At 43.3% G+C, this 25,648-nt stretch overlaps 1 protein-coding gene across 1 annotated transcript in view; it reads left to right on the top strand.

Moving 5' to 3' along the window:
- The window catches only part of Vit (vitrin), a 117,830-nt gene that overhangs the window by 25,006 nt on the left and 67,176 nt on the right, over nucleotides 1–25,648 (top strand). Inside the window, exon 3 of the mRNA XM_057778681.1 lies at nucleotides 12,516–12,581. Coding sequence (XP_057634664.1) covers nucleotides 12,516–12,581 — 66 coding nt within the window. The remainder of the gene's footprint in view (nucleotides 1–12,515; nucleotides 12,582–25,648) is intronic.

Raw genomic sequence — 25,648 nt, 5'->3', positions numbered from 1 at the left:
TTTGAGGCTGTGACAGTATAGGTTATGGGAAAATCACTTCTTGGATCCTGGAATTTTGGTTTGGGGATTCAGGAACACGGTGATCTGGACCTCAGATACCACCTACATTGGGATCTCCTGGATTTCCACGCGGTGTTGTTGAGTAGGTCGGGTTTAAGCATGGCAGACAGGAAGTGCAGGACAAGCTGCATTGGGGCCACAGAATCAGCAAGGGGGAGGCCATGGGCTGGTCTCAGCAGAAGTATAATGGGGTCATTCTTCCTAGAAAATAAACCTTATTCAAAAGGCCAATAAAATTCTCCTAGGGAAAAAAATGGAGGTGAGAATAAAAAGAATTTCCTAAAACAAAATGAAACAAATTTTAACAGGGTGATTCACACCCTGCCTTTTCTTATGTACCACAGAACCAAGAAGGGAGACTTAGCTACTCTGCTCCCTGCCTCTCATGGCCTGGCCTTTTCCTCACAAGGATGCTCATACAATGAAAGCAGAAATAGGGTACCCTGTACCTCAGCACAATGGAAACCACATATGACAATCCCACACTACATCATGGAAGCCACATTGACAATCTCATACTACATCATGGAAGCCAGATATGACAATCCCACACTATACCATGAAAGCCAGATATGACAATCCCACACTACATCATGGAAGCCACATTGACAATCTCATACTACATCATGGAAGCCAGATATGGCAATCCCACACTACACCGTGGAAGTCACATATGACAATCCCACACTACACTGTGGAAGTCACATATGACAATCCCACACTACACTGTGGAAGCCACATACGGCAATCCCACACTAAAAGTGCAAAGTCCTTCCTCTATGATAATAAATAAGATAAATATGTCTATTCTTGTGCTGAAATTCCTAGTCAGATCAGTTAGGTAAGGAAAAGGTTAAAAAATAAGTCACTGGGATCAAGCGATAACTTGGTGATTAAGGTATATTATTCCTACAGGTGAGCTGGCACCTACATAGGGCAGTTACCAACCCATTGTAACTCTAGCTCTGGGGAATCTGATGCCTCTGGCTTATAGAGACACCTAAACTCAACATCTCCCCAACACACACACAAAATTAAAATTAAGATTTAATTCAAAACTACTAATTAAATTTGGAAAAAACTCAGAAAATGTCTACGAGAATAGAACACATGACATGTAGAAAACACCCACCACCAACCCTTTAGAAGTAGTAAAGAAACTCAGTAAATGTACAGAATTTTGCTGCCTTTGTGTTGTTGTGCCAGAACAACATGACAGGAGGAAAAGATTAGACTGGGTTGGGGTTTCAGACCATAATGTCAAGAAGAGCCTGGTGGGACTGGGCTGTTAGGCTCATTGCAGAAGGTGTGGCAGGGGCTCTGTGGGTCACAGCAGACAGGGAAGCAGACAGAGAAACAGAACAAAGGGCCAGGCACAACCTTCCAAAGTCAGCCTAGGTGACCTGTGCCCTAATTCCATCAGCTAAGTCTGACCCTCCAAAGGTTCTCAGCCTCCTACATAACACCACCAACTGGGGAACAATCAGTCAAAGCAGGAACCTATGGGGCACATTTCAGATTCGAAATATATTTTGCCCTTGCCTCCAAAGCTCATGGTCATCTTATAATATAAACTGTATCTAATCCAAGTTAAAGAGGCCCCGAAGCTTTAACAGTAAGTTTGAAGTTCAAGGTCTCTTCTGAGGCACAAAGCAAACTATTAATTATGAGGTTCTGGAATAGCAGAAAGTCATGGCCATCCAGTATATAGTGATAGAGCATAGGTATGCCCATTCCCAAATGGACAGACGGAATATAGGTGGGAAAGAGGGGCCGAAGGGAGGCTGAAATCCATCATGAAAGCAGAAACTAGGTAGTTCTGTGCCAAACACCTGGTGCCCCGGTAGCTGGACTCCAACAGTCCTGGGCATGGCTGCAGCTATGGTCTGACACTTGTGGCTTCTTTTTGGACATCTCCACGGGCACCTGTCACTTTCCTTAGCGGGTATCCCACGTTCTTGGTGGTTCCAAAATCCCAGAAACTGGGCTTGAGCTGTGTGTCACTTGCTAAGGTCCCTGCAGAATATCCAACCTGTCTACGCGTTGCCTGACCTCCTAGGCTTGTCTCAAAAAGTGTGGTGGACACCTCCATGGCCCTGTGAGTCTCACATTTTGCATGTCTATAAAATGAGGAACATCCATACAACGAATGCTAGAATGCTCAACTACTGGGCCAGCTCAAGATGCAGCCAGGACCTCTTGGACCATGGCTTCAGTGACTTCTGAATGCCTCGGTGCCCGGGCCTATGAAAACACTGGCAGCCCTCCGTGCAATGCTCATTTCTTTAACAATTACTGTTTGTTTGTAACTTTAAAGGAACTATCTTTTTGGCTCCCAAACATCATGTTTTCTACTTTTCCTCTCCTGAGCTGAACTAAACAAAGTTGAAAGCATTTTGAAAACTTATTTCAATGTAGTTTTCAAAGTTACTGTATTTACTGCTTTTCTTGATGTTGTTACCAAGTACCTGAAATGAAGCAACTTAAAGGAACAAGTCTTTACTTTGGCTAAAGTTCAAGGGATACACTCCGTCAGAGCAAGGAATTATGGCAGTAGGAGTTTGAGGCGACTAATTACAGTGTGAGCTCAGTCCGGAAGCAGAGGGTAGTCAGAAAGTGGGGCTGACTAAAAAAATTCAAGACTCATTCAAATGATTCATTTCTTCCAGACAACCCCCATCACCCAAAAGTTCTCCACCTTCCAAAACAGCACTGCTAGCTAGGAACTAGGTGTCTAAACACATCAGCCTACCAGGGACATCTCACAGTCAAACCACAGTGGATATGCCAATCCAAGCAGCATGGTACTAGAAAAAGAATAACGGGAAGTAAAGATGGTCCAGGAATAAACTTATAGTCAGTTCATCTTTAGCAAAGATAACAGGAAAAGGATAATCTCCTAAATGCACTGCCCTGGAAAAATATGATATTCGTGTGCAGAAGAATGGAATTAGATACTGAGCTCTGATCCAATTCTTAAAATCAACCAAAAGTAAAAAAGTCTTGAACATAAGACTTGAAACTGGAGAGATCTTGAAAACAAGCCTAGAAAAATCTCCTTGAAATTGGTCCAGGCAAAAAAAAAAAAAAAAAAAAAAAAAAAAAAAAAAAAACCAGACTCATTAGACATAACCCCGAAAGCTCAGGCAACAGAAGCAAAACTGACATATGAGGTCACCTCAAACAACTTCTGCGCAGAGCGGGGAGTAATCAATAGAGTGCAGAGACAGCCTGTGCAGTGAGAAAGAATATTTGCAAGCCATGTATCTGATGACAGGTTAATATTAATATTATAGAGGATCTCAAAGATGTAAATAACAAGAAAATAATCTAATTTTAAAGATAGACCAAAACAGACATTTCTTAGAAGGACATAGACAAATAGCTAGTAAATAGATGTATTTTTTTTGAAAGTTGAGCATCACTAATCATTAGGTAAATATAAATCAAAGCCACCATGATATATCACTTTATATCTTTTGAATGGCCTTTATCAGATGGGTGCAATCTCATGAGTTGATGAACATTTGAAAAAGAGGCAGTCCTTTGTCATCTGAGTGGCGTGTGTGTGTGTGTGTGTGTGTGTGTGTGTGTGTGTGTGTATTACACTGCTAAGGACCTTCCTCCCTTCCTTGTTGGCTTCCCTTCTCCCTCATCCTCTATATCTTGTCTTTGTCTCTTATTCCTTGCTTTTGACTCTCTGGGGCAAATATATTTCCTTTGTGCTAAGAGCTTGGTCTTGGAGTGTCCTGAGTCAATACGGGTCCCTTTGGCAGATATATAAAATTGTACGCTTATGATGGCATTCATTATAAAAAGTGGTATGGAGGTTCCTCAAAAAATTAAAAATAAAACTACCCTGTGATTTTACAACCTTTCTTCTGGGTACATATCCAAAAGAAACAGAATTAGCGTGCTCCAAGACATTTGCACTTCTGTGTTTATGACTGCACTGTTCACAAGAGCCCAAGCACGGACTCAGCCCATGTGTCCTCTGGTGGATGGATGGGAACATTAAAGGAGAGCAGGTCGGGAGAAAACAGGAGCCAGATGGTGAGCAGGCACGATGAAAAGCTGTCTTTCTGGACATGTTATCAAACTCACAGCAGCTCTGGTTATGTGCACAAGACCTGAACAAGGTCAAGCCAGCCAAATTTCCAGCACAGGTTTGTTAGTCGGCTCCTTCACCCTCTGAGTCATCTCTCCAGCCTTCTCTCCTTTTTGTGTTCAGGCAGAATCTCTTGCTGAGCCCAGTGCTCCCTGATTCAGCTAATCTACTTAGACAGTTTGCCCAGGGGATCCTCTGTTGCTGTCTCCCCAGTGACGGGGTTACAGGCAGCACCACACTTGCCCAGTTTTTGGTAGAATGTGGGGATCTGAACTCCAGACATGGCACCTATGTAGAAAATGCTTTACCACTAACCCATCTTCCCAGCCCAGATGTCTTTCTACATCTGGCTTCTTTCAGTTAGGGTAATGTCTCCACACCATACACTTTGGCTGCAGGACAGAGAAATTAATCTCTAAACAATCCGGACACTTCCTCCGTGCTGGCTAGCTTTCATAGTGCCAGAGATATTGTGCCAGTTTGGGGAAGAAAAATGTCATAGTCTTACCCAACACTGTATCATGATACTACACCGCCAACGTGCAAGGCAAGATTACACACTGGTGTAGGAGTGTATACTGTCGTGGGGTAATCAACTTCTCTCTGATTGGCGTTGTGTCCTGTTCCAGAGGAAGGAATTCATGCCTGGTGCTATAAACCTGGTCAAAAGTCCATGGCTGAAGAGGTCATAGGCCCTAGGGTAGAACTTACCACTGTTAGTTAGTTAGATGACGATGATTTATGTTTATAATCGTAGACCTAAACTGTTCTCAGCCTTTGTCAGGAAACCTTTTTGCAGTGGTTAGTACTCAATCCCCAGGACCCACAGTTGGAAGTAAAGAATCCACTCACACAAATTCTCCTATGAGCTCCACATAGTACTAAGTTGTATGCAAGTGTGCTCTTCCCTGTACACACACACACACACACGAGGGAGGGGAGAGAGAGAGAGAGAGAGAAATAACTGTAATTTTTTAAGGTGGAGAACAACCAAGGAAGGAGGACACCTAACGTAAACGTCAAACCGCCACATACATGTATACATACCTGCACATACACACACATGTGCATCCCCACACATGAAAACAGGCATACACGGGCACACGCAGAAAGACAGACATAGACAGAGAGACAGAGAAATGATGCTGTATGAACTCACATAGAAAACCTAAACAGTCAAAGAAGAAGAGAGTAGAGGATGGGTTGCCTGGGTCTGGGGGATAAAAGCCATGAGGAGGTGTCATTCTTGGTGAGATTGGTAAATTCTGGGATTTTTTTATGCATACCATAGTGACCAGTTCCTGGTACTGTATTGTTCCAGAAGAATAGATCTGAAACATTCTCACAGTACAAATTTTAAAAGAAAGAAGAAATAGGTATGTAAATGAAGCGATAGATGCACCAATTAGCATGACTAATCATTTACACAGCACACCAAGATCAATGCATCAGATTGAGTGAGTGGTTGAATACTACAATTTTTATTAGTCATGATATACTAGAACCAGGGGAGGGAAGAGTAAATATGTCCATTATTGAAAAAAGAAAAGGACATTACTACCCCTGAGTTCCTCTGAGTCTTCAGGTGTCTTCATCCGCAGCATCTCCTTCTTCTGCTCACTGGTCAGGGCCATTTCCTATGTCTTCCTAGCACTCCGACCTCCCCCACTTCACCCCTAACTGGGTATCAGGACAGCCTCCCACCCAAACCCTTAGTCCTTCTTCACTTTCCACCGTGCCTTGCTGGTCTCCATGATGCCTATTCCTTCTTGTTCATTTGCTTTGCTTTGAGACAAGGTCTCACGGCCATTAGGGGGACTGGAGGTGTGAGCCGCCGCACATGGCTACGGAAGTTCATTTCTCAGGACCATTCTCTTAACTTAAGCTCCTTGGCGTTTCTCCTTTCCCTGCAGTGTAGAGTCCTGGGTCTTGAAGGTTTTGAGGATGAGGCCCTTGTGGTCCTTCCTGCTTCCATCTCTCACCACAGCTTTTACCTTGAACTTCCTGGAGGATAGCAGCATTTCTCATCCCCAGGCCTTTGAAGATGCTGTTCCCATTCTTGGAATTTGCTGACCCTCACTCCCACACTCAAAATCCTCATTTGGTCCTCCAAGAAGTTTCACTGCGAAACCCAGTCTCAAAGAGATGGGCTCACCTACCTTGGTGGCCTATTTATTCTCTTCTTTATTCTCTTGGTGGCCCATCTTTATTCCCGTTAGAGCTGCACCTTTGACCTTTTGGCATTCTGCCTCAAGCAAACATCCTTGAGACAGGAGCAGTCTTTCCCTGGTGCTCCACAATACCATAGCCATTCAACATCATAGTGATCCAGAAAAGGATTGTCGTTAGGGATACTGAATTCTGAAGGCATCAGAGCCATCCAACAATACTACCAAACTCCCAAAATTAACACCAGTTACTGAGTGTTAGAGTGGCGTTTCCTTTCCTAAGGTTTATTTTTATTACTTTTATTATGTGTACCATGTGTGGGAGGTCTGTGTGGAGGTATATGCACATGAATTCAAGTACCCACAGAGGTTCCAGGTCCCCCTGAAGCTGCGGTTACAGGGGTTGTTGTAAGCTGTCTGATGTGGGTGCAGGGAATCGAACTCAGGTCCTCAGGAAGAGCAGTAAGTGCTCTTAACCACTGAGCCATCTCTCCAGCCCATGTTTCTTTTAGATATCCTTAAGTGTACTACAGAATTGTGTGCTATTCATTGTCTTAGGAGCTCCAAGTAACGCCAACATTTCTACTGGAGGGAGGGGACAAATTAAGTCAAAAGCAGGTGTGGTTCCAGCCTCAGATTTAGGCAAGGTGTTAACTTTGACCTGGGTTTCATTTCCAAAAACAAAGGGCAGGGGATGAATTCCAAAGGTCCCCCTAAGTGTACCATTATATGATTTGAAGCCTGCCTTGATATTGCACAAAATTATAGAAAATAAAGTCCTGTGTTAGCTGTGAAACTCTGACTTATTTCATGCACCCTAAGGTTCCAAAGAGTAAATATATCACAAGTCAAACATTAGGGAACTTGAATGACTTTAAGATGGTCTGTTTTATAGATAAAGTTTCAGAAAGGTGCTGTGGACACTAACTGGATGGAGAGCCTAAAAGATCTAACAAGAAATTTCTGTGCAAAAAAATGAGTTGTTTCTGTGCAAAAATAAGGCATTTCTGTGAAAGTTCCAGGCACCTAGGTGCTTCCTGACTTGCTTATTGATGAGCTAGCCTGACATTTTATGTCTTCCCGGGAAATTAGATTATAATTCATAACTTACTAGAAAACACAGATACAGACTAATTATGCCAATAACTTCAGAATGAACTTTCATTATAAGTCCGTATGACTATAATATGACCAAATTAAAAATAATTTAAAGATAAACTCTGTTTTTAATTGTAAAAGAGACACATGTCACATGAAATTTATGTTTGTACATGTAAGTGATATGATACAGTAGGGAGAAATGCAGAACATAGAATATACATATAAATATATAAATCATGATTTCATCGTTATTAACATTTTGGCATATTGTTCCTGGTCTCTTTCCTCTGCCTCTATTTTAACTGTCAAAATCATTGCTCACATTCGAGCTGAGCACTTCACAGCTGATTTAGTCACCTCCTGCACATCATTTGTAACAAATGCTTACACATTCCCGATTGTTGGGACATTTCCAACATTCTGTTCTTTCCAGATAGCCATTAGAAATACTCTAATGAGAATCTTTACATAAATCTCTGTCTGGATCAAAGAAGATAACTTGAGATATAGTCCCAAGAGGGCAGTTTCTATGTCAGAGGAGATAATTTCCAAGGCTCTTGAAACCTATTATCAAATTGCTTTCCTATATGGTTCTGCCTGCACCAACAGAGCACAGGAATTCGCTAATCCCAGTTCCCCACCAGGATTAAATGTAATTTTGTGTTCTGTGCACAAGGACATGACACAGAAAAGCAGCCTCTCATCTTCTTTTAGCCTGAATTTTAAACCCTTGATGAAATTCCATGTTGTTTCCAGTTTAGTCTTTTGTGTTTTCTCTATTTATAAATTATTGGTACAATCAGTTATTTTTAATCGAGTTTTAAAACAATTATTCCTCAGGTGCCTTAATTTTGGTTAGTTTGCTCTCACACCAGTGAGGAAGTGAGAGCAGGAAGTAGCAGAACTTTTTAAATTAGAAAACATAATTTTAATATTTAACTTCCTTTAGATTTCAAGAGCTACTAAAAGAAAGACAAACAGGTTTAGGATTTCCAAAAACAGAACAGAACTTGTGGTTGCTTCAGAGCTTTTTATTCTTGCCTCAATTTCCTCCGGGTTGGTAGACAGGAATGGTCTCTGTGGGTAGGTAACTAAAACTACCATTTGAAAAGCCTTGGTTTGCAGATCTGCCTGTTTCTCTACATAGGCTTGTGTGGATGTCAGAGGGTGCTAGTCTTTCCTCTATGGCCCTCCACTTATTTTATTTATTTATTTTTTTTTTGAGACAGGGTCATTTTCAGCTCTGTGATTGGCTAGGTGCTAGCCAATGAGCTCCAGAGATCTTTCAGTCTCCGCCTCCAAGTACTGGTGCTAGAGATTCAAACCCCTGTACCAGTCTTTTACATGGATGCTCAAGACCCAAACTCTTCAGGTCTGCGTGTTTGTGCAGACGGCCCAAGTCATCTCCCCAGCTTCCCAGCGTGCTACTTAAAACATAGCAAGAGATAGCTTGCAAATAGGAAAGGAAACGTGCCCCTAGAGATGGAGCATGTACAGGCTGTACTGAACAGTCCCTCCCTGGAGGTCGGGATTCTAAGGTGTTTTAATTAAAAGCCTATATACTGAAGGGAAGGCAAGGAAAGGGTTGTGTGCATGGGACAGTAAGAACTTTGTTACTCTCTGTTGGTAAACCGGAACAAACATGCATGTGCTCACTCATTCTTGGGTCTTGGGTGACTAAACAAGTATTGGTGTGGTCTTGATGAAATATTTATGGTTCAAATGACACCAAGACTCCTAAAGACTTCCCAGTGAGCCACAGGCCCACGTGGCTAGTATTTAGCTTTCCCAAGAATTAACCCTCAAATTTATTTCACTTCATACCTTCAACTTCACTATTTATTTGTTTGCTTCTTTGTTTTTGTTTATATGCTTAGTATATCCTTTACAAAATGTTCCCAGATTCTGCCTGATTCTTTCTGCATAGAAGATGAAAGAGGGACCTTTATGCAGAACTAAGTGATACACAGGCAACTATAAAAATCAGACCGCCAGGAAACTAGCACACACCCAACCCCCAGAAGTAAATAACACCTCAAAAATGGCAGCCTTCATGCTTCTCGGCTGCCTTTTCTGCTCTCAATCAGCTCTCCTGCATGTCTCTGCTCCTGTATGGCCAAACAGGCAACTGCCCGCACTTCAACTAGCGCTCAGAGCCAATCGCAGGCTAACGTAGAAGCTGTGTCATCGGCACCGGTTACCGTGTCTTAGCGAGTTCAGGCTGCTGTAGCCAACTGTCATAGAGTAGTAGCCTACAAATGCTGGACGCTAATCTGTCGAGTTTCTGGAAGCTGGGAAGATAAAGACACCAGCAGTTGACACCCCTTTCCATGATCGGTGGATCTAAACAGCTGAGACCGCTTTTGTAAAGGCCCTAATTCCATTCCTTGTAAATTTTTATTTCTTGTGTGTAGGATACACGTGTATGTACGTGTGACCTGTGTGTGAGCGAGTGCAGGCCTGCCACAGTGCACTTGTAGAGGTCCAGGCACAACTTTGAAGATGGATTTTCTTTGAGACAGGGTCTCTTGGCTGCTTGCTGTTGCATACATACTACAGGCCAGCTGGATACGGAGTTTCTGGGAAAGTCTTCTGACTCCTCCCATTTCACCATAGCAACAAGGGTCCATGGGATTGCAGATTTAAGTTACTGTGTCTAGCTTTACTTGGGTTCTGTACATTAAAACTTAGGTGTTTTACCCATGGAACCATCTCTGCGGCCCCATTCATTCATGACAGGGCTATCTCCATCCCCTCCCAGATGCTTTGCTTTTAATACCATACCCTTAAGGGTTAAAATTTCAATTTAACAATTTTAAGGGGGCACAGTCATACTGTAGCAGCGACTGTATAATTTTCTCAAGTACTTGGTGATGTTACTACCCTTTCCTTCAAAACTAGCTGCCAATTTAAGGGTCCACTTGTACCTGAATTGAATATATCTTTGTCTATTGAGAGGGGAGGGAGAGGGACAGGAAGAGGGAGACAGAGAGGGAGACAGAGAGAGAGAGAGAGAGAGAGAGAGAGAGAGAGAGAGAGAGAGAGAGAGAGAGAGAGAGGGAGGGAGGGAGGGAGGGAGGGAGGGAGGGAGAGAGAGAGAGAGGGGGGGGGGGGAGGGATTATCTTGTGTGTTTTTTTAGACAGAGCCTCACTATGTAGCCTTGAACTTGTGATCCTCCTGCCTCAGCCTCCTGAGTGCTGATATAACAGGTGTGTGTCCCCAGTCTGGATTCAAGTGTCTGCTTAGATTGTTGTGTTTTTCTGTGCTCGCTTCCAGAGCCCCAACTCTATCCAGAAAGCAAGTCATCTCCAAATGTAGCTATAGTGAGGGTGAGATAAAAGCATACTTTCCTGGAGTGGGTGAGATGAAGGGATGCCTGGTGATATGGAGGTGCCTGGTGATATAGTGGGGTACCTGATGAGATGGGGGGTGCCTGGTGAGATGGGGGTGCCTGGTGAAGGAAGGAGCATGGAGGATTTAATGGCATTTTTGAAAGCAAGGAACTGCTTTTCTGGTTACAACACTAAGTGAACTTGTAGAAATGGAGAAGTGGGTGTTTTCATACATCGCTAATAAAAAAAAATACTATGAAAAATTGTTATAGTACATACCAAAATTTTAAGTGGATGTAAATTTCAAACAAAAATTCTATTTAGAAATTTGTTTTAATGAAATAATGAGAGATCTATGCAAAGATGAAGCTATTTACATTAAATGGAGGATCAGTTAAGTTGCAATACATGCATATAATGCAATACTCTGTAGACAGTTAAAATGATTGTGGGAGCCAGGTGGTGGTGACATACGCTTTTAATCCCAGCACTCTGGAGGCAGAGGCAGGCAGATCTCTGTGAGTACGAGATCAGCCTGGTCTACAAGACCTAGTTCCAGGACAGGCTCCAAAGCTACAGAGAAACCTTGTCTTGAAAAACAAAACAAAAACAAAAACAAACAAACAAAAAGATTGTGGTAAGAACATTTAATGACAAGGAAAATGTGTATATATGTGTGTGTGTTCATGGTGTGTGCATATATGTATATATGTATATTGAAATAATTTGTAAATGGTATGAGCAAGATCAAATGTTTTAAGTACTTATATAAATGTATGCAAAAATGCATGCATACAAAAAAACAAACTTCTGAGTTCATCCGTATCTTCTTTATTGCTTGTTGCATTTTTCTAGAAGGATCATGCATCACTTTTACAATAAAACATTATTTTTTGTTTATCATTATTTTTTAAAGTTAAAGGCTCAGGTTTATTCTGTATACTTGAAAAAGAGCCAGGAAATGTGGCTTTAAGTTCTTCGGTCCCCTGCTTCACTGGTTACAGAACCCATGAAGTCAGGCAGGCAGTGTCTAAATGCTGCTGTTTGAGGCTCTGTTTCTGGTTCTGAGGCAAGTACAGGGCCAGAGCTGCTAGATCACAACAATAGTGGTCCATCCTCAGATCTGATAGTCTCTCCTTCTCCCCTCCTTCCTGTTCCTTCTCCAGTGTCTTCTTTTCAATACATCCTCTGCTAAGGCTGTTTATAGGTCTCCGTTCAGCCTTCCTGTAGTCATTCTTATGTGCGCGCACGCATGCACACACACATCCACTCACACACACACATGACATGCATGCACACATTCACACAGGCAAACAGATGCATCCGTACACATGCTCTGCTCCGAGTGTGTAGCTCTATGGACGTGACAAACTGAACACTTGGAAGCCCATTGTGGACCTGAGGAATGGTCACAGAAAAAGGGTGGGTGCTCACCCTACACCCAGCTTTCATTCCTGGGACCAGGCCCCATACACACTCTGCTTTGGAAAAGGAGCTGCAGCCCTGGTGTGTTGAAATGAAAAGGGGGCAGACGTGGCAGATACTAAGAAGGTTTCCGGAAAGGTCTTTCAACAGGACTAAGACACTCTACCAACTGGATCTCTTACTTCTCCTAATACAAGAAAAGATTCATTTCATCAGTGAAAATGCCTCAATGCATTGCAAATATGGGAGACTGTAAAGAAACAGTGCTCAGGGGAAATGATACTAATTAGGTTCATTTTGTCTTTATTTTCATCACGTAGTTTTGCTGGTAACTGGAATACATTCAAATAAAGGCACGGCAAAGAAGATCAAGAAACCCAAATTCGGTGAGTAAAATCAAAGTCCATTTGTGGCACAGGCTGTGTGCCCCATGTGGAGAGTGGGCTCCCTTACATCACAGCAGTGGTTCTCAACCTTCCTAATGCCGTGACCCTTTAGTACAGTTCCTCATGGTGTTTTGACCCCAATCATAAAATTATTTCATTGCTACTTCATAACTGTAATTTGCTACTGTTATTAATCATAATGTAAATATCTGGTATGCAGGGTATCTGATCCGTGACACCCGTGAAAGGGTCATTTGCCCCCAAAGGAGTTGTGACCCACAGGTTGAGAACCATTGTATTAGCATCTGTGAGTGGCAATGTTTGCCCTTGGCCAGGGTTTTTCTTTCTATGTCGGTTGCTTTACATTTAAATGGAGATATGTCTTATTCAATATCTACCTCACCCCCCTCCCCCATTGCTATAAATCCTGATTTTCAAGTAAAACCAATGTGGTTCCACTGCAGCAGGAAAACTCAAAATTCACACATAGAGCCAGGCAACTCTGACCTTCTGTGGCTGGTGTCTCGATTCCCCATGACAGAAGACTCAGGATGGCTGGCGCAAAAGTTCATCGAAGCTTCCTGTCTACCAGCATGCCTGGAAGAAAAGAAAGACCAGGGAAATTAAGAAGACAAGAAAAAGGAAGTGTTCCCTCACACTCTCACCCAACACGGATCTGGTTACATTTCTCACTGGCTGCAATTTCAACACAACTGACAAAACCAAACCACTGGGAAGATTGCCACAGAACTCTGATTTGTGTGTGTGAAGGCAGTGTGGCCAGCAGCCTGACGCTCCTACCGCCATTGCTTTGATAAACCTGAGCTTGTGGTTTGTAGGTCTTTAGAGTTGGTTTGTAGAAAGAATGCAGAAGAGTTTGAGCCCATGAGCCAGAGAAGCACTATCATGCCATAAACGGAACTTAACAGGCTGTTCTGAGGGCTGCTTGCAAGATGGCAATGCTGAGAGAAATAAACGCAGTGGAGACCCAACTCTCGAGGTTTCAGAGGGAAATAAGATACTCAGCGGAGAACAGAATTAGAGTTCGTTCATGCATTTGAAGAACTTGACTGAGAACAAATTTGAAAGTGGTGAACCCAGTTTGGGCTGGAGAAACTTCAAGACAAGACAGTATTCAGGTGGTACTGAGGTCACTGCTCACTGCTCTGTAGTGAGCACAACAAGGGACACAGAAGGACCTGAAAGCTGCGCATTTGATAAGAAGAGCCTGAGTGAACTGGAAGTTGCAGAGAGGCAGTTGTAAGTGTTAAGCGATAAACACTATGAAACAGAACCCTCCTGCTCTGCATTGTGGGGACAGGGAAGGTGTGCCAAGGGCAAGAGGCCACGAAGTCTTCAGCTCATGAAAATGAAAATTCATCAGAAAAGAGTACACCTTCACTGAGGCACCTCTGAAGGGCTTCCCTGCTCCAGGCTTAGGAAATTGTCTTCTCAAATAGAGCCAGCAAGGCACACAGACGTGAGAGAGATAGCTGGAGTCGAACTCAGCAGCATTGTTTCCCTAGTGCTGGTTTTGCAGGGAAGTGAAATGCCAGAGTGTGGGCAGCAAGAGGGCTGTACCACCGGAGCTCCAGGGTCAGGCAGTGTGTGGCTGGGTTGGGGCCTCTACAGGGCAGCCCTAAAAAGCCATCGCATGAAATTGGCATGTGATGCCCCAGTGGCAGTGAAGACCCCGGTTGTTGGAGATCCCAAGGTCATGGAACATCTGCCAAGGAAAGCTGCAGGAATGGAGTGAGATTGGTTCAAGGAGGGTCTGAGTGTGCTGCAGGTGGCAGAACTGGAGGAGAGAGGCTCCCTAAGTATTTTGGAGATCAGATGAATTCATCACTAGTAACAGGGACTCAATGTGGAGCTGTCGAACTTGGTCCTATCTATTCCTTGTCACGCCTCCTCCATTCCTCCCTTTGGGGATGGGAATGCCTACTCCCAGACATTATATGCTAAAAGCATAGAACTTGATTTTGACTCTACAACGGCTCACAGCTAAGAGATGTCCTTGGTCTCAGAAGTAATTGGACTGTTGGGCAGTGTTGGAAGTATTAAAGAATATAAGGACTTTAAAATTTGGAATAATTATAGTTTGTGTTATGAGATGGCCATGAGCGTAGGGGTCAAGGGGCAGGGTGTACTGGTTTGAATGTGTAGTATCTCCCTTAGGTTGGCTGTTTGGATATTTTGTACTCAGTATTGGTGCTATTTTGGAAGGTTCGGGAATCCTTAGGAGATAGGCCCTCTCAGGGAAAGTAAGCCACTTTCAGAAAACCTTGAGGTTTTTTTTTTATGATAGATATGTAGGTAGGTACATAGGCAGGGAGGGAGGGAGGGAGTCTGGCACCAGTCTGTCTATTCACAGCTTCCTGAGTACAGATACAATGTAACCAGTCACTTCCTGAACAGATACAATATAACCAATCACTTCCTGACTACAGACACAATGTAACAGTCACCTCCTGATACAGACACAATGTAACCAGTCACCTCCTGATTACAGACACAATGTAACCAGTCCCCACTATTATGGATGGTCCACTCTGGAACTGCAAACCTTCACTCATGGGGAGAGTGTGGGTGGAGTGGGAGGTGAATTACTTACAGAGGGACAATGCTCCTTTTTCCAAAAACTATTTCAAACAAGTATTTAAACAGCTTAAGGCTAAAACCTACAGCACCTTCATGTTTAATCCCCTAAACACCCCCTCTCATCCATAATCCTAAGCAATATACATCTCACCCACCCCCAAAATATAAATTTTCATTTACAAAAGGAAATTGTTGAAGGTAAGAGAAATAAGCAAATGAATTCATGGTTCTTTTAACTTAATTTTTAGGCTTTGTTTAATCTTTGAACTTGTTTGTAAATTACATATTTTAAACAATCTAACTTCAAAAGACAGAGGACCATAGCTGCAAACAGCTCCTTTAAGACACATAAGTGGGACCCTGTCCTGAAGAATTTTACCCACCCCTTGGGCGTGCACTGTCTTCTGGACAAACCCCAGCTTGCTTCACCCCGACTCCTCCTGAAATTCTTTGCTATGCTGAAAATCAGGATTGTGATTTTATCTGAAAGAACTCGGCAGGCTGCACAGGCAGCAGCATTGGGACATTTTTCACTCCCACTGGATTCTGGGTTAAGGAGGTAAATCACAGAAATACCTGGCAGATAACACATGCAAACAACAAAAAGAAAAAATGAATTTCATTGTTGGTTAAGATAAGTTGACCAAAAAAGAAAAAAAAGTCCAAACTAATTACTACTCACGTGAGACCAAAGTCTTTCTCCCTTAAGCAAAATCAAGCTGTAATTTAGTGAAGCTCCAGGTCATTAGATTGTATGTACACCATTTTTGACTTGGCTCCTAGCTGTCCAAAACAGCCACCTCACCCCCATTCTTTCCACTCAATAAGAAAGGATGAAAAAAGCACATACTAGCTTACAATAATAATAATAATAATAATAATAATAATAATAATAACAGTAACATAACACCTCTACTTAAATACTGATTCGGTAAGTAACAATCAGATGGAAATGTCTTGATTGCCGCATACACATGCTTCACTGAGAGTAAGGGATCCTCTCACTGGGGAGGACGGACAGAGAGAATGATGGGAACTAACCAGCAGAACAAGACACAGATGGAAATTGTGCAGTCTGAGTGCGCTGGGATTTCTGGATCCAGAAGTGAAGGCATGATGGAGGTTTATAGGCAACTGTAAATAAAGGCTTCAGACAAAGCCAAGTCTTCTGTGCTCCCACAGCAAAGGCTTTCTTTACAGGCATTAAATTTAAGTGTCTTGAAATCAGCAGCATGGATAATTTGAAATAAAAGAGAGAAATTTGCTTCATACAACCACCCCCTTTTTGTCCATTTTCTTAAAAGCTACCATGTGGGATTTCCTGCTGGAATGAGACCGAAAGGGCAGCCATCCATAGACTCTTAGGTGGAAATACTCAAAAAGAAGCAGTTGTTTATTTATCCCATCAAGACCAAGAGCCAAGAGGGCCAGCACTGGGGCAGATGTGTGTTCAAAACAACGATTGGGTTAATAGAGAGACAAATGCACACCCAAGTATGGATTCCTTTGGGTTATTTCCAGTATCTTCATTAACTCTGATACAAAAAAAATCATGAAAATTTCCATGATTACCATGACAACAGTTCTCAGTGACTATGAAAGTCTGTGTTAAGTAACCCAAGGGCAAACCCCTTGGAGAGTTCTCAGATGGATTGAATTTCTGATATGCTAAATTCTAGTTGTGTTCTCCAAAGCTCCCTTGTGATGCAGCACATTTGAATCAATAAATGCCTGAAGTCTTTTCTCTAATTAGAAACTCTAGCACAAGCATTAAATAAGGGAGGGAAAAGACACGATAAATGTAATAGAATAGTCCCAAGCCAGGGGCTGATCTGATTCTTGACCTCAGGAGTATTTGCAAATTATAGTCTATAGCTTAAGGCCAGGGTAATTTTCATTCTTCCGATTCTTGTCTGCAGCTGGACTAGGTAACTTACGGCAGGGAAGGCACAGTGTTTAGGCATTCAGCAAGGATGTACCAGAGGCCAGCTCAGCACCAGGCCTGGTGTTAGACACCCAGATACAACTGAATCAAGACACACATTTCTCTTCACAGAGCTCACACACCAGTCAGGAAGGAAGAGGAGCAATACAGCAATCTATAACATATAAAGGACTAACATACTATGAGACTATGTGTGGAGGAATTGTGTGCCAACTCTGATAAAGCAAATGAGGGAGTGGCAATACAAAGGATCGGGTGAGGGTCGGAGGACATGCCCAAGGCCTGAAGATTTTTTAAAAGGCTTAAAAAATTGGTCAGGCATAGTGTTGCATGCTTATAATCTCAGTCTTTGGAAAATTGAGGTTGAAGGATCATGAGTTCAATGCTAACCTGGTCTACAAAACAAGATTCTGTCCCAATCTCCCCCCCCAACCTCCAAAAAATTTAAAAGGAAAGTTTCAACTTGGATGAAATACACAGAAGGAGTTGAAGGAGTCTGGGCAATGGTAGGGAGTTAGCTGTTCTGTGTGGTGAAGGGTTTTACACCTCTGTGGGAATCTGGACTTCATTATGAGGCCATGGGAGGCAGCGGGGAGTGGCTCAGAACAGGTTGTTTTCTTTGCAATTAGCTGAAATCCAAGCTCAATTTGTTTAAGTAGAAAAGAGGATTTGAACAGGACCTGGAGTAACTCACAGAAACCAAGGTAAGAAGCACAGCTGGAGTTCCCTGGGACTGGTGCCCAGATGGGAAGGTCACAAGAACCAAATCAAAGAGCCAGCACCTTTGCCTGTTTCTGAACATCCCCATGAATCTCCCTCCTACCCCTCCACCAGTCTCCCTTAATCTCCCTCCTGATCCCATCCAGAGAGAGAGAGAGAGAGAGAGAGAGAGAGAGATAGAGAGAGAGAAAACTGAATTACATCCTTCTAAACTGGTTGGGGTCTGACCTAATCAGGGCAGTGTCATTCTCTGAGGAGACAAGAATGAGGAAATTTGCATTAAGAAGATGAAGCAGCCCTGCCTACCACTATAACAGCCTTAAATACCAGAATATGAAGAGAGAAGACAGAACACAGCCAGTCAGTGAGCAGACATGATGTGTCCATGTGCCTGAATAGAAATACATGGATGCAGAAGACAGTTCCATGTTCTCACATTTCTTGGAGAAGTTACTAGATGAAGCTGTGCCTGTCTTCTGTGTACTTCTATGCAGAGCTAATTCTACAGGTATTGAAGGGTCCCAGTACTAAGGAGGCCTTGAACCATGAATTCAGAAGATCAGCCTTTCCCCTTGGCTGAAATATAGGGCAAGAATTGACCTACAATGGCCTATTTTGCTGGCCTATAATACATTCATATTCTCAAAGAGAAGGAAGGTAGATGTCTTCCTTGTCACTAAACAAAGAAATCTTGGCCACCTTATGTTTACAGTTGAGATCTCAGAATCTGTCTTATAGGGTCTTGGATTTTAAATGCAAAGCAATAGAAGCAGGTCCTTGAACAAACTATGTAGGGCCCAGTGGGAGAGCAGATGAGCTTCTCAAAGTTCCCAGACCAGCCATAGTCTTACTGACTTAGAACCTACGGGGGGACTGCAGCCATCCATTGTCTGATGAGCGAGGAGTTTCTGACACGCTTCAAAAAGTTGAGAGTCTGTGGATGAAAGGCTGAGACAAGACCTATGCTGTCTGTAGACATGATGTGAGACCTTCTAGAGAGATCCTCCGTAGTCCTCTGCCCCCCTTTCTTCTGGAAGCTTTCATGTTCCACCAGTGACTTTTTTTTTTTTAAGATCAAAAGTCTTCACAACCGGCAGAGATGAAATAGTGTTGGGGAGACAATTTGTTAGTGTTGCTCATCTGAAAAGTCTCAGAACCTTCCAGCACATCAGATGTTATCCGAGACTCCTGGAGGCTCGAGTGCTAAGGACTGCCACTGGTTGTCAAAGCCAGCCTTTAAACTCTAGCAGGTGGGGTAAGGCATGGCACAGGAAGTGGGAACAAGGGGAAGTGTCCCTTGGCAGTGTAAGAGGGATGGAAGAGCGAGCGCTGACGAAGTGGGAAGCAAAGTGAGGTAGAAGAGATGTAGGGAAGGCACAGGAAGGAGAAGAGCCTCTGTTGGTTCCTCTGGTTTGGCCTGAGAATGCTGGCATATCAGTGTATCCGTCTATTCTGCCTACTCATAGGGGTGACGCCATCTTCGGTAGGGAGCTCTTCTCTCTTCCTAACACCCTTGGTTTTTTATTTCTTTTCCTTCTCATCCTTTTTACCTTCTTTCCACATCTTTGGTTGGCCCATGGTCTCCAGTTGTCTCTATGGATCTGACTGAACTTTGCTGGGGACCCTTTGGATTTAGAACACAATACTAAGAGAGTGCTGGAGAAAATCTGATATGAAGGCACCGCAGAGAGGGATGTGGGGACGGAATAAGGAACAGCCATGCCACAGACCCTCCTCAGGCTTCTAGGTGACCATTCATTCCAAGTCAATGCTTTGCTTTCATATGAGTAACAGCATTCAGTATATAAACATTTTTTAATCCCACTGAGTTCGACTTTTTACTTGATTTTCTAAATCAAATCAAGTCTAACTCCAAACTGGCAGCCGTGGAGGTAAAGAGGGAGCTGGGAATTCAAATTCCTTACTTACAGTGGTTCCCCCACCCCACCCCACTGCTGCAGCCCCTAAAACGTTTGAGTGTTGTCTGGAAGATTCAGGGAGATTGTTCACGTGGTTTAGAGCCCAAGTCTGTCTTCCACAAAAGGTGGGCAACTCCGTTGTTTCCTGAACACCAGCTGTTGGCAGAGATGAGGAAACTTTGTGCTTAGGGCTTTCCCCTAGGAGACATGTATCACACTCCGGCTGCTCTGAGACAATGCTCCCCCAAAAGCTGCTGAAGACGAGGAACATTTCCCCCAGGGAAGCCTACTGACCCACTCCTATGCACCCAACCTAGAAGCACTATTTGTTTGTTTATTTGTTTGTTTTCTCTTCATGGCCTTTGAGCAGGAAAAAGCCAATTCCTTCAAGTAAGGGGGACTTAGAGATAGTAATTCCCAAAACACAGGGGGAGGGTTATCTTTGGGCCACTCTGTCCCCTGTGCTGCAACCTTGATGCCAGGGGGAAGAGCACACAAAAGTTTAGCCACTGTCTTAGAATACTAGAAAGAAAAAATTACATATAGAGAGAATTAGCATGTTGGTGACTTAATAAATTAACTTTCTGTATGCAGTCCAAGGTAAAGTTGACCCTGCTGTACTAATGGGAGTTTTAACACTTTCTTCTTAGAGGTGACTTTTTTTCAAGGCTCTCATTTTCTCGGTACATTTTGAAGCTATAAATCTAACCCTGCCCAGAGGCACCTTCGTGGTAGGTTCAGTCAGCATAAGCTTGCTCAAGCAGTTTTTAACAAATTTCCCAAATGCTGCTCCATTTCTCTTGACTGTCGAAGGCTCCGCATAATGACAGAATGGTTGTGGGTTGTGACCCTAACTTCGTTAACCAAAACAAGCCTACTTTTCAACTCATAGGCATTTCAGCCCAGACTGTAATAAACTCATCTTATGTTTCCACATAAGTTATGGCCACCAAAGACTCTAGAACAATCTCTACTTGACAGACTGTCTGTGTTAGGCAGAATAGTTTTTAAGTTGTAAAATCTCATCAGTAGACTTTTTCACACACAGGGGAGCCCCAGAAAACCTCTAGAAATGATCAGCTTGGGCAGAGCAGTGGCAAGAGGGACAACAGTATTGCCCAGGGGATAGCCACTGTGGTCAACATCACTGGCTGTCTATTTAGAAAGCTCAGACTTCAGCAAGCATCCAATCTTATACTAGACAAAGATGATAATAGTCCTTCTTGTCCCCAAAAAGCATGAGAAAAGACTTTCCTGGCCCCAGTGCCTTCCTTCAGCACACGCTTATAACTAGGTTGGATGCCTCCTGCGTGTGTCATACACCCTCTGAGTCCTACTACATATTATTTTAAGCATTCTAATGTAGTCTGCCTTGCCCAAAAAAGTCCCAAGTACCGAGAATCTATAATCAGTCCTCATTAGGTAATTGTTAGTTGGATACACAGAACAATGGACAACAAAAATCACCATAAAATAAAATGTGGTAAAGGTTACATGAGAATAACAAACAAGGAGTCTACAATAGGACTCATGGTGGTTTCGCAAAAGAAGATTCAAAACAAGACGTGAAAACCAAGAGTTTTACAGGCAGAAGTAGGCTGGGAAGCTGTCTACCACCACTGAACTGATTTTGTGGGGAGCAAAGGTGGGGTGAGGTCAGGAGACAGTGGAACGGCAGGGCAGGTTCTAGGTGTGGGGGAGTCTGGGGGTGCAAGTAGAAAGTGGGTCAAGGCCCATTAGGCAGGCTCTGCCTCAAGAAGTTGTCTTTTCTTTTTTGTGGCTGGAGGACGGGTACTCCTGAGGGACCCCTGAACAGGAAATGTACAGAGTGGAGACAGCAGTCAGCGAAGGGAGGAAGATGTTCTCCACAGGCGCAGGAGCCTCATTCTGAGGAGTTTCATTACACAGGAGTCTGCTGAAATGGGCTTAACTTGGGGTGAAGCGTACAGTCTTTAGTTTAGACATTCACGCCCATCAGTTAGTCCTATTACCTTGTAACAGGGTGTGGAAAAGCAACTTTGAGAGGATGGATTCTCTCCAGACACACTGCTTGGAGAATGAAGAAGTCATTGTTCTGGGTCTTGGTTATTGAGTGTGTTGAACACTGGCGAGGAAAAACAGCTCCTCGGGTGGAGGATTGCGTAGAAGAGGCACGTAGCTCTGTAGCTCCTTAGGGAGATTCACATCGAGCAACTTGTAGTTAATCTTCAGTACCTGCTCCTTCCTGAGACTGCTGGCCAGTGTTGGTTGTTTTCTACACAGATGGCCGCATGTACCTTTCCTCAGATTATGAGGAAGGCAAATTGTATTTCTAGACGTTCTTAGGATAGGCGGGTAAGAAAGAAAGCTGACACTCTGTGTGGCGGATTTTCAGGGAAGCACAAACTCTATAGTACCTGGATCTCGGAAATAACAGGAAGACAACAACAAAGGAAATTGCTCTAGTGAGTTGCTTTGCATGTGTTTGGGGGGAGCATACAGACGTATGTGTATGTCTGTGTATGCACACACACACACACACATACATACAACCTATTTATTGTACATATCCTGCATTCACTCAATAGTATCTGTTTGTGATGTTTGAATTTAGAAAGGCCCTGGAAGATTAGACTAGAGAAACAACGACTTATTTTAACTTCAGTTATGGAAGAGGCAACAGCCAGGCCGAACTAACAGAACCTTGACCTTAGGACCAGAAGGGTGAGTCATAAACATTGACAGACACCCCAAAGCTGGTGCCACAGGGAAATTATAGATATCTTGTCACACATTGTCCTTACTCATTGTCCTTCCATCCATCCTTCCTCATGGACAAAGGCATTTTCTCAACCTGGCAGGAAGCAATGATGAGGAAAGTTATACACTTTTTAAAGGGCTTAGAGCTTGAGCATGTCTTAGTGTATTGATAGGAGCACCTTTTGTTGAGCTTGGTGGTACACACCTCTAATCTCAGCTCTTGGGAGGCAGAGGCGGGAAGCCCTCTGAGTTCTAGGCCAGCCTCATTTACACAGTGAGACTGTATATTAAAAACAAACAAAAAATACAGGAGCTTTTTATTCAACTGTCTTTCTACTGATGTCTATTACATGTCTGTCTCTCCTCCGAGTGCCTCTTATGTAGATTCTTCTTGACAAATCTTTTATGACCAAGGGTTTCCCATGCTGCACACTCACAGTTAAATCCCAGCTCAGTAGAGTGTACGGTGGAATCAGATTCAGAATTACTGGATTCAGATTCAGCCCTACCATTGAGAAGCCGTAATTTCAAGGTTTGGAGTGACATCATCAGATATTATCCCTCAGACATTGAACAAAAGCAATGTTGTGCCCATTTTTAAAAAACAGTCTGGGATTCTTCCAGTGGCTTCTGTAGAATCTGAGGCTTATACCCTCATGAATGTCTCTGTCTAGCCATTCCTATCTTCTTGTGACCCTCCTGTCCCGTTCCCCCTGTGACACAGTACTATACTGCCTACAAAAAGGAACGTCCCTAGAAGTGACATTCTGTCATATTCTGACCCATTACTATAGATTTTCAAGGGCCAGAAATGGGTTTCTCCTCATGGAGGAAGATCTTCCAGGACTTTACTTCCTGCCCCTCTGTCTCTCTCATGTTCTGCGCTCGGATGCTCACCCCACAAACCACCCCACAGCATCTCTCTTCCTCGTCAGAACAGTACATCCCGTCCCCATAAGACTTCAATGGTTCAACTAACTTTTCAAGACATTATTTTCCCACTGAAAAGAGTATTCCGCAGTCCTAAAAGAGCTCTGATGAAGACACCCATGGCAGGCTTTGAACTTGTCAAGTTCCATGTGCTTTGGTCCCTGCTGATGTCTTCTCAATCACTTTGCTCTAAGACCACAGGCTTTGGCATGTTCTCCAAACCACAGAGACTATTCCTATATCAAAATCTTAACCCTGATGCTTCGTTCTCCTAGATCTTTGCTGTCTGGTACCTTGTCACCATCCATGTAACTGTGGTAAAAAATTAAGTGGAAGCCCAGGGATGAAACCCTTCAGTCCCTTGCAGCCAAGGAGGCTGAACATGAGTCCGAGGACAGGAGAAAGCCACCGAGGACTATTGAGCAGGGGAATGATAAAAATCCGATCACATTTTTTTTTCAAGACTCACCATGCTGTTCATGAAGAAAGGATTGGGACAAAGGGTGGGGCTAGCCCAAAAAGGCCGGGAAGTGGGCAATTATGTTAGCAGTCCAGACATGAAATGTGCCCTGAACCGGGGTTGCTATAAAGAGAAATTACAGAATCAGAAGTTAAAAAAAAAACAAACAAACAGGATTTTCAAATGGATTACTTCATTCATTCACTATTCCACTGAACACCAGTGAACAAAATAGACTCCCCCCCCCTCGCCAAAAAAGTCCCTGCCCTCTTGGAGTTTATGCTCTAGATAAATGATGATCCAACTGGAGCTAAGACCCTGAAAAACCTAGTAGCGATTAAACAGACGGAGCAGGAGGAATGGAGTTCAGGTGTGGGCAGTGATCCACGCCATGTTTCAAGATGGTACGCACTTAGGAAAGTGAAATATAGTATTGGGAAGCCCAGAAATCCTTTAGAAGGGATTGGGACAAGGGCTCAATGAGCTTCAAACTTTTCTTAAAGGCAGCAAAAAGCTACTGATGATAATTTTTGAGTAAACTCTATATAATAAAAAACTGCTCAAGAAAATTAAAAAGAATAATTTTAAAATCATCCCAAATAAAGAATGCACATGACCCATTCATGGAAGGTCAGGGCCAAGAAGGACACGCTTGTCTTCAAGTCAATGTTCTTTTTATTTCATTAAACTAATAACTCTCCATGTAATTTTCTTTAAAGTACAAATTTTAAACTAGTTGAATACTGCAGCCCAATGAAATGAAGCCTAATATGAAAACTTTTCACACAGGAGCTCTTCTATGTGGTAATTCTTCCTCGTTAGCAGCCACGGAGTGAGCTTACAAAGGCTTTCCCTAATTAATAAGGAATTCCATCCCAGAAGTAATGCAGTTTTTCTAAGATCACGGAAAAGATGAACAGTAAAATAAGAAGTCTATGTAGGTCTGATTTGACCTGCCAGAAACCTGGCTTATTGGTTATCACACCTGCCAAAAACCACCATTATTAGTTTAGACAGGAGGCCCACACAGCATGAACACTTGGAGCGCTCTCTCTCTCTCTCTCTCTCTCTCTCTCTCTCTCTCAAGATTTTTGCTTTATTTTGTTCTGCTTTTGAGACAGGGTCTCACTGTGTATGGTCTCTCACTGTGATCTACCTCTCTCTGCTTCTGAGTGTTTTGATTACAGATGTGTGCCACAATTCCTGGCTTCCTCCTTTAAGGTCATAATCATACATTAAAATATTGGCTCAGACCATCAATTCTCTGTTCTGAAATGGGACATCTGTGATAATATGGATGGCATACAGGAACCTGATTGCTCAATCCATTTGGTTTGCAAGCGATCGTCTTTCCCCTGTGGCTGTACTAGGTTCCCTGGGAAGGACTTCTCGGCTGCCACCGAGATGCTATAGTATGAACATGGTGGTGGCTTTAGGAAGAAAAGTAGCCTTAGGACCCGTCAGAAGGAGCTGGGGAAAAGTAAAGACAAAAGCAGAGCTTATAGCCGGGCCCAAACTGCCCGGTAAGCATCTTGGGATGCCCTGGGTTTCGGCGACTTCTGCCCTGTGTCTCCATGGCTTCCCCCGCCTCCGAAGCAGCAAGATGGGAGCGGCTTTGTCTTGCTTTCTTTGAATGTTCCTGGGAAGAAATCTTTCTAGAACTTATGTGTGTGTGTCTGGGGATAGCGACAGAGACACCTTTCACCCTGATGTCTGATGTTCCCTCACTCCTGAGCAGGATGCTGCCGGGGCT

This window comes from Chionomys nivalis, chromosome 1, assembly GCF_950005125.1.
Source record: "Chionomys nivalis chromosome 1, mChiNiv1.1, whole genome shotgun sequence".
Classification (NCBI taxonomy): Eukaryota; Metazoa; Chordata; class Mammalia; order Rodentia; family Cricetidae; genus Chionomys; species Chionomys nivalis.
The sequence above is the reverse complement of the archived record's forward strand: the minus strand, read 5'-3'. Positions and strand labels throughout refer to the sequence as shown.